General features: G+C 34.7%; 1 protein-coding gene across 4 annotated transcripts in view; it reads right to left on the bottom strand.

Moving 5' to 3' along the window:
- The window catches only part of LOC132186711 (uncharacterized), a 4,885-nt gene extending 1,575 nt beyond the window's left edge, over positions 1–3,310 (bottom strand). Inside the window, exons 1-4 of one of the 4 annotated variants that reach the window (XM_059600730.1) lie at positions 3,202–3,310; positions 2,949–3,049; positions 661–945; positions 185–275 (exon numbers count right to left, since the gene is read on the bottom strand). In XM_059600730.1, the coding sequence (XP_059456713.1) occupies positions 185–275; positions 661–790 (221 nt within the window). In that variant the 5' untranslated portion in view covers positions 791–945; positions 2,949–3,049; positions 3,202–3,310. The remainder of the gene's footprint in view (positions 1–184; positions 276–660; positions 946–2,948; positions 3,050–3,201) is intronic. The other 3 variants (XM_059600729.1, XM_059600727.1, XM_059600728.1) reach the window with 3 other exon arrangements.
- Positions 3,311–9,865: the final 6,555 nt, after the last annotated feature.

Genomic DNA, 9,865 nt, shown 5'->3' with positions numbered 1-9,865 from the left:
GGGGTGTGTTTATGTGGGCATTAAGGTGTGAAATAAAGTCATTGCTAATCAAGATTGTGATAATTGATGATAAACAGGTCAACGCGCGAAACTAATTTATAGGTTGAAGGTTTCTGCTCTCAGATCTTCAAACAGGAGGCCCTATTTAATTTGATAAATTCAGAAAAATTAGAGAGCCACTCACTTTAATTTGGGTTCTCGTGTCTGTTGGGCCCGGTTCTCAGACCTTTTATTTCCTACCCAACGCTGCCTAGTCTGATTCCAGAGAAGAAGACCTGTACCGCATTTAAGATAGAAAAGTATGAGTTAACATAGGGAAACAGAAACACAAAATGAACATGAGATAAATGGAAGACCAACAGGCAATACTGCCTAAACATCATATAAATCACCCACTTCAACCATAAAGCATATGCAAAGGACTAAAGACACCTTACATCAGGCTGGAAAGAAGATCAAGTAGGAAAAACAGAAAAATTAAGAGGGGTAGTGTGTTAACTCGGTGACACCACCCTTCGAAATGTTAATTGCGGTTCCTACTGAGGCATAAATTTACTAACCCCCCAAAAAAAAAATATTCAAGACCCACAGCTGCATCAGATGTACGGATATGACACTCCTATCAAGCTACTGAATGTCCAAGGAGAAATGAAAATGTACCATGATTTACAAATTCAGAAGGGGCGTTAGCACTCCCAGCAATGCCATGAGGATCTAGAATTTGGTTGGTTGTACTGATTGATGAGATGCTTCCCTGTGACTGAACTGCACTGTTGTCCATATCACACATGCTGGTGGTCCAGAAATCCTCTGATATGCTAGGTTTCCTAACTGTCCGACCTTGAATCGTTAATCCTTTTGACGGAGCATCCACTGAGGTAGTTACTGTGGGCTTGTTATAGCATCCAAGACAACCACTGCTCTGTTACAAATCCATTTTTGGTTCTGTTACAAATCACATATAATCATATGGCTGACAAATAGCAGCCACCACAAACTCACAGACTCCAACCCGATACCTAGATAATTTGTCCACACAGAACCTGCTCTCTATTCCTCTCACTCAACTCGTAAAGGAAATATCATTTTACAAGTATCAGAATGTTCTCGTGTGGAATCTAAGGAGAGTTGCATACAGAAAAATCAACAGACAAAGAAGACAAAAAAATAGCCAACTAAGAATCAAGCATGCAATTTTGCTGAAAGGGCAGTACCCCCAACAACTGTATGGGAAAATAGGGCAGAGAGAAGCTCAAAGAATCATTATTAGTATAGACCTAGAACTCATAGGATATCAATAATCATAAAGTAATGCTTCATACATTATGGCCAACTCCCAAGTAATGACAAGAAACCGGGACCTTTGTTCTTACACTCATTCATTTTGATCTATAGGGCAAACTATAGGGTGCTATCCTACAATTTTAGTAGGAAAATACTGATCTCTGACTATATTCAAAATAATTTGACCTTCTCTACAAATATTTTAAAGCTATATATACTGTGGCTCAGTTCTCAGTTTGAACTTGAGCTATTGATATGTGGGATATTTTGCATGTGACCATTCGCACGCTAAAGATTTAGCCTAACAAAGCCTCAAAGCTTGATAAAACACCAACGTGAATATGCATGCTAAACATTAGACTGAAAACAATTGAAAATTTGAAACTGACGACAGTTTAGCATTCACAATTTGAACATCCTTTCGAAAACTTTCTTTAGTGAAAGTTATATAACCTTCAATAACAGTAATTCAGGCCATTGCGCCAGATCATCTGTGCACCAGACTAAGCCTAAGGCAGGTGTAGCAAGCAGCTATAATAGAAAATGCACGAAGGAGACTTAATAGCAAAGTAGCGGCACCTCCGTATTTTGCAATCATGGTCCTTAGGAGCTCTCGGAGGCCATGGGAACATGACTATGGTACAGACCTACAATTAGATTACCCTAACCAAAGAAATTGTCTAAGACCAAAATTCCAAAGGGGTGAACTTGGATCATTCTGGACATTCTAATTTAAACAATATTACAAATTCTACTCAGAAATTATGTAAAATAGCACAATAAAAAGACTTGATGGCCCAAAATACTCAATAGTCCTAACTTGTCATTATTCAAAGATTTTAGGTAGGTGTCACTCACTATAAAGTGCTTTCTTTTCACCTATCAACAATCAAAAGGTAATTGGATACTTATGATAAATTTGTAAAGTCGCTTCAACTGCACGTATATATTTGAAGCCACTGGGAAACAAGGATGGTATTGTATGCGGGATGCAGTGAAAACATTAATTATGCATCACACCCTCCTCATTTCAATCTACAAATCCAAGGCTTTATATGCTATCTCTTTGCACTTTACATGCAAAAATGTGCATGACATTACCAGAAAATTTATACCAACTCCAAAAACAAGTGATATAACCGAACTGAAAAAAAGCAATAATGGAGATAAAAAATAAAAATCGTATCATGAGCAATAACAAAAGGCTTCTATTTTCCCTCTCGATTGCCAAGAAAATGTTAAAACTTTCTTCCCTTATTTCTTTTTGACAGTAAGTACTAACTTTAACTGCTTGGTTTTTTTTTTGAAACCCTAATCAACGGAGGGTCACCAAGGTGTCTCATCTAGTTCAATTGAAGTTTTCAATTTCTTTTCAATAAGATCATATTACTGAGCTAAATTGAGTTTGTCAATTTCTTAATGAACCACACTCCAGGATATATAAGTCTGCAATGTCCATTCATTGCCTTTATTCAAAATCACAACTCTTTTCTTTTCCCTGGTTTTCTCCGCAACCAAATAACTAAAACCACAAGAGATTCCAATTCAAGCACAAAACAATAAGAAGAACAAAAACCCACGAAAGTTACAAGCTCGAAAACTCATTCAACCACAAAATCCCCCAGAGAATTCCAAACCTCAATTGGGAATCAGAAAAAACGTACCCCATATGCAATATAAGAAAGACCCACAAAAGCCTTATCAGATCTGCTTAGAAATTTTCAATGGGAGACCGATTCCAGGAAAGAAACATCAGAGAGCCCTCCTGGATGCCAAAAGAAAAACGGGTATCAGAGAAAAATTAAAATAAAATTGTAAAAGTAAAAATAAAAAATAATTAAAAAAAAAAAAAAGGAATTTTTTTCATTAATCAATGAAAAGAAAGCGAACTGTAAGATTGAGAAATGGAGCACTCACTCTCTCTCTCTCTCTCTTTCCTGGAACCCAAAGCCCAGTCCGAAGGATGGCCTCTGCTTCCTCTTCTTCTCTGGCAATTATTGGCAAAAAGAATAAAGAAGAAGATGGGCAGAATTATATGTGCAATAGAAGGGGGGGTTTCGCTCCCCTACGGTTTTCCATTGTCAAGTGGTTCTTTTTAGGTTGCAATGATTTCGACACATCAACCCCAAAAAGTCTGAATCAGTGAATCTACCATACATGATACATGGATATGGATATGGTCACTTTCTGTTTTAGTGTTTGCGGGACCCAAAAAAAAAAAGTCACTTGACAACGGATGCCCACGATGTATTTCCCTATTTAGGCGTTTGATACAACCAATCATCTAACTCACAAATGCAACAAATTCAAGACATTTTATGTTTTTACTTAAGTTGTTAATTTTGATATTCTCGGTAAAGACTTGAAAGTTTCATTAGATTTCTGGTAATAACAGATGAATGGACAACAAGTTGAGTTCTTCGTCTCCAAAGCCATCATCATCATCATCCCAATTGAAATTTTATCTTCAAACTACAACTCATTGCAAGCACTTGCTAAATACTAAAATATGACCGTTATTCTGGATGAAAACGTTATATATGCCTATTGGCCGGACCAAAATTTTCTTTTGTGGGCCAAATTAATAAAATAATGTTATATTTTTTCCTTGGTAAATTATTTTATCCGATGAAACTGATATAACTTATTATTCTTATAAGTTGATAAGAGTTTGTGCACAAGTTGGAGAGAAAATAATATAAACTTACTTAGATGTCGAAAAAAATTTCTTTGGCAAAAAAAGAGAAAGAGGATGCGGAAAAAGAAAAAAGATTAGAACTAAAAGAAGAAAGATGATTATCAAATGTTTGAGTCTTCTTTGTGTTTTAGTCCTCTATAATATGTATCTTGTATGTTTTTCGCATTCTTTGCTTGTGTGGGGCTCTTTCATGTCGGTAACCAAATGGACAATCACTCGGGCTAGAGTTTGTTAAAAGATGAAAGAGTCAAGCTCGGAATTCATTCATGCTAGACTAGCATGCGACTATCAGGGCATTATAGGCCTATAAAAGACAACTTAAACTCTTCAAAAGTTTTTAAGAGGTAACTCAATCAGCTGAACCACATCTCATAAAACGAAGGTCATTAGTTCGAATCATCTTTTCCCATTTTCTTTCTCTTATGCGGACATGTCAAAAAAAAAACACTCCTCAAAAGGCAAGAAAGCCCACGTGAATGTAATCAATAATAATAGTGTTTTCAATTTCAGCCAGGATGCCAATCGTGGCTTCCACAACAATACCGGTTACAAAAGTTACAAATAGTAAGAACCAACTAGGATTACAATCAACACAATGTAGGTCGGCCTTAACATTTATCTTTTTATGGAAAATAGCTATAAATGTTATCTTTTATGCAATTATAACGTCTCATAGGCAATATTCACCAAATCACTATAACATAAAACATACCATATACGTTGGTAGTCACATAATTACATCAATTGTTCCACTTGCAACTTTAATTGACCACAACTTATTCACTAAATACCTACATTGGTCATGATTACACATCAAGATATGTCTCTAGCTAAGCCAAAATAGTACGATTGAAACACCTTCGAAGCTCTCATCTATTGATTACTCTAATTACTCGTCATTTGCATCAACATGCTAAATATATGTAAATTAACATTTTACAGCTCAGTTAGTAAATATTATTCATAAAAAGTGTATGATGTGAGCCCTAATTAAAAGCATGAAGACTTTATTTTTGTAAAACATTTTCCTAATAAAACTTCGAACATTTTACTGTAAAAACATTCTTTTTGAAAACTATCATTTAAAAATGCCTTTTCGTAAAACTTAATTTTGTATAATGTATGTGTAATGTAGCCATTTTAATTCGAGGAATGATACAGTCTCAATTTGGGGCCAACTTTGGGCCAATTTTTTTACTCTTATTTTTTAATTTAAAAAATAACAAAATTAAAAATTAAAAAAGTTTATGAAGCAATAATTTTTATTTTGGTCCTTCTTTTATTTGGTATTTTTAAAAAAAAAAATAAAAATTGTACTTTTATTCATAAAAATGACAATTTTTTTTTTTAAATGGTCATTATTATTAAGAAAAATAAAATTTTTATTTTTTAAAAAATACCAAATAAAAGAAGGACCAAAATAAAAATTATTGCTTCATAAGCTTTTTTAAGTTTTTATTTTGTTATTTTTTAAATTAAAAAATAAGGAAAAAGTTTCTGAAGCAAAATATAGTTTTTATTTAAAAAAAAAATGCCAAAATAAAAAATAACCAAAATAAAAATTATTGTTTGACAAAATAATTGTGACTTTAGCATTTTCCTTTTAATTCTCCTAATAGGAGGTGTGTTATAATAGAGATCGCATTTTTTTATAGGTAAGGGCAGCTTGGATTTTAGTGGTTATCATCAAAGTAAGAAATGGGCCTAAAGTTTATCATTGCCCTAGGCCTAATTTTTATCTCAAAGCATGCTCGACCCACGGGTTGAGTCTAAAGAGCCCGATTGGTATTCAGATCCATGATCACCCTCTAAGCCCAAATAAGTTTTTAAGGTAATTAGCTAAATGATGAGAGGAATGCTAGGCTTAGAAATAAATTTTACATAAGAAAAACTTTTACAAACTAATGTGACACAATATAATTGGATATAAGATAAATTCAAATTTTGAAAAACTTAATTATGTTGTGCCACATCAGTTTGTAAAATTTTTTCTGTAAAATTTGTTTGTAAATCTAGCATTCCTCAAATTATAAAGTAGCAAAATGGGAAAGTGTTTGGTTGTATGCGTTGGATGGAACGGAATCCCTTATAATTGTTTTTTTTTTTTAAGAGTTGTGAGAGATTTCCAATGGTGGATGGGGTCACCTATTCGAGTAGGAGCTCACCTGTCCGAAAAAATGTCTTCGGGCAGCTTGAATGTTTGCTCAGGCAAGTGAGTTCCATTAAAGACATCTCACCATCTCCTACAATTTTTTATCCTTCAAATAGAAAATTGCAAAGAATCCCGATCCAAATTTGCTGAGTAATGCTACATGTTTCTTTTGTGTCATTCCAAGGATGATGTGGCTCTTAAAATTGTCATTGGATTTATGATTGATCACTATTGAATTTTGATCAAATGGTAATTTTAAGAGCCACCTCATTTTTTTAGGGACAAAAAAATGACATAAGATGAACTTCTATAATTACTCAAATTTGCTTGCTTCTTTTTTTGAGTTGTTTTGGATGAAAATTACACCATTGAAATAATAGAAAGATTGTAGTTGTCAAAACCATCTTGTTCATAGCAATAACACAAATGGACGGAGGAGATCCAGTTTTGGAACTACAGATTTTTCAATTGCTACCATCCGTACACAAAATTTTGTACCCTTTTTTATCTTCCCTTTCCATGTAGACCCCAGTAACCTCAGTCGCCAAATTCATCACGACCGTCCATTTCTCAGGTTTAAAACATTTTTTTATATTTACTTTTGACATTATGAATGCTTGAGAGAATATAAAGCATCCATCAACCAATCCTAATTGAGATGCTTACGCATCTAAAAGTGCCTTGGCCAATATAAAAGCACAATCATTCATGTCATATCAAAAAATAAAAAAATAAAAAATAATAAAAGTTTTTTTTTTTTTTTAATAACTAATATCATTAAGGATTAAACAAAGCTTCATTTAATTAGCAAACCCAACAACTTTTGTTAACCAATTTGGTAATCTTCATAGCATCCCTTGATTTATATGTAGTTTTGTCCCTGTTTATGCTACATCATTAGTGTCTAACCATCAAGAATGAGTTAGTTGGTTTGTTGCCTCGTGTTAATGGTATAAAAAGATAACAATAAAACCAAACCTCTCAACTTTATTTGGCTCTATATGTAACATTTAAACCTTAATTAGTTAGACCAACCTAATAAACATGTTATTAATCTAATTATTTTATTTTATTAATAATGTTAGCAAGAAAATATTTTCCATGGCACTCCATTAGCTGCATATGTTCATAATTTTTAACGCATAATTAGCTGCATATGTTCATAATTTTTGTAAAAAAATTGTTATATGTATTTATATTTGGGAAATATATACTTAGATCCTTTGAACTATTAGTTATTTTCCAAAAAACCTCACAAATTGACACTTTAATACATCAAACTACCATTTTGTGACAAAAATGGCACTCCATTAGCTTCGTTGGATGGAAAAGTGGTCAGATATGTTGCCAATGACCATTTTGAACAAAGACTGCATAAAATACTTTTTTTTTTTTTCAACCAATAAAAAAAAAATAAAAAAAAATAAAAAAAGATGATGCCATGGTCTAAAAGGTGGATTTCACAACCTTAGCATATAGTGTTTGCCATATAATGTTTTATTGAACAGATTTTAAATTGGTCGGAGAATATTACTTATTAAGTTTTCACTCATTTGTTTTGTTTTTATGTTTTCAAGTTGGGATGAGAAGCAATAAAAGGTCGCAAAGCAAGTTAGATAGTGTAATGCCCCTGCTTCAAGTGATATGATATTGTTTGCTATGGGCAAGGCATCACATTTTTATTATTGGCCAGATTTACTCTAAAAAAGTCTCATACCAATTAAAGATAACATGTTTCATATAAATACATTATTTTTTTCACACCCAAACAATACGTCACGTCACGTCACAAAAAGGGAATAGAATAAGTCATGGCATGACCAATTTTAGTTAGACTTATAAATAAGTTTCTTAGTGCCAATCAAACCCAACACTAGTCACTAGCTACGTGTGCGATATTGCAATTTGCTACATATTATCTAAGATGAGCAAAGGGCGCACCAACATTCAATATATATTATAATGTAAGAGAGTCAAATAAAAAGCATTAAAGGTCTCTCAAAAAAAGTTAATATTTAAATCAATTAATGGAATATCACTACTTACGTGTGCGTGTATATTAATATTTTATAAAATTATTGAGTTATTAGCTTCTGGTCCCAAATCATCAAGACTTTGAGTTGGCCATGGCAATTGGATACTATCGCTATGTGTTGTCTGCCACTCCATGCACTTAATTTGCACCATTTACTCCAAATTAATTCTATTTCCAAATCTCTACCGACACCCACCCCGAAAAAAAAGATTTTTTTTTAAAAAATCAACACTATAATAGAAAAATAAATAAATAGTCAGAGAAATGTTATTGCCCATTACAGTTGGTTTATAAATAAAAATAAAAATGATTATAAATAAAAATTTCTTTCTGGTTGAGTTTGAATATTCTTGAGACAAGGCGAGGGTACTGGAAGGTCGACCATGGATATTTGAAGGAAGCCTTTTTTTTTTTTTTTTGGTGGAGAACTATGACGGAGTAACTCCGCCAAATAAGATTGGTTTTTAATCGCTGGTTTTTTGGGTGCGTATGTTCAATCTGCCCCTTTCTTGCATGGTGAAGGACGTGAGATATCAAATAGGCTCAACTATGGGAGTGGTAAAAGAGGTCGAAACAGACGAAGATGGAATTGGCTGGGGTAAATTCTTACAAGTTCGGATAAAAGTTGACCTCCATAAGTCGATTCCCAGAGGGAGGCGTGTGAAACTAAAAGGGAATTCGGAATGGATTTCCTTTCAATACGAACGACTCCCCCGAGTTTGCTCCAAGTGTTGAGTTATCAAGCATGGAAGAGGAGGATGTTTCAATAAACTCCTTCTAGGGAGTAAACCTCAATACGGTCCATGGATGCATGTCCCTTCCCTCTCTAGAAGGTTCAAAGAAAACAGAGGGAGATCGGGGGTTTGTATGGTCGTAGTGAGTTTGAAGGTCAGTCCCATTCGGCTGGATGGTTCAACAAGCCTAGTGAGAATCATGTAGGGGCTAGTCACTCCAGGGGGCGAGATGCTTCGGTTGGTACGGGAGGTTCTTCGCCGGAAAAGCCCAGTACCGATCAGCGGGAGCACCAACAATCGTCGGTAGAGACGATGGCAGACGTTACGGGAGCAGACAACAGAGGCGCAATTCACGGCAATAATGAAGGAGCAAACAGCGTATGGTGTGGGAGCGATCCTTGTAACCTAACGGATCTTTGCCATAAAGATTCTAGGAATGCAACAAAAATCTCTCATAATGACTCTGTGGAGGGATTAATGCAGGGCATTAATGAAGCACTAAATATGGATGGAGTGAAATCCAAGGCTAGGGGATATGAAGTTTCGCACTCAAACGATCATATGGCCTTTCCAATTGAAGTAGAAGATCCTTTCATAAATAAGAATAGCAAGGTGGCAGCTGCAAAGGTAACAACTGGAGCACACGTGGATGGCATCCAGCTGTCCTCAACAAGTTCCGTAGGAACTAATGGGGAAGAGAAGCACGTGAGGAATTCTAAGGGAACAAAGAGGCACGTAGAAAAAAACACCACTCATGCAACCCAGGAGGGGGGTGACGTAGACTTCCACAGGAACCCTGTTGTCAAGTGGAAACGCCGGGCTAGGTCGGGTCAAGTTTTTGCAACTAACCCTGCTTCGTCGCTTTTGGGAAATAATCAAAAGAAACGAAATTCAAAGGGAGAAGTAGAAGCAGTCAAGGTGGAAAAAGGGGGAAAACAATTGCACAAGAGGTTGGTGTGTTG

This window comes from Corylus avellana, chromosome ca7 (genome assembly GCF_901000735.1).
Source record: "Corylus avellana chromosome ca7, CavTom2PMs-1.0".
Taxonomy (NCBI): Eukaryota; Viridiplantae; Streptophyta; class Magnoliopsida; order Fagales; family Betulaceae; genus Corylus; species Corylus avellana.
Note: the sequence above shows the minus strand (reverse complement) of the source record. Positions and strands in the feature narration are given on the sequence as shown.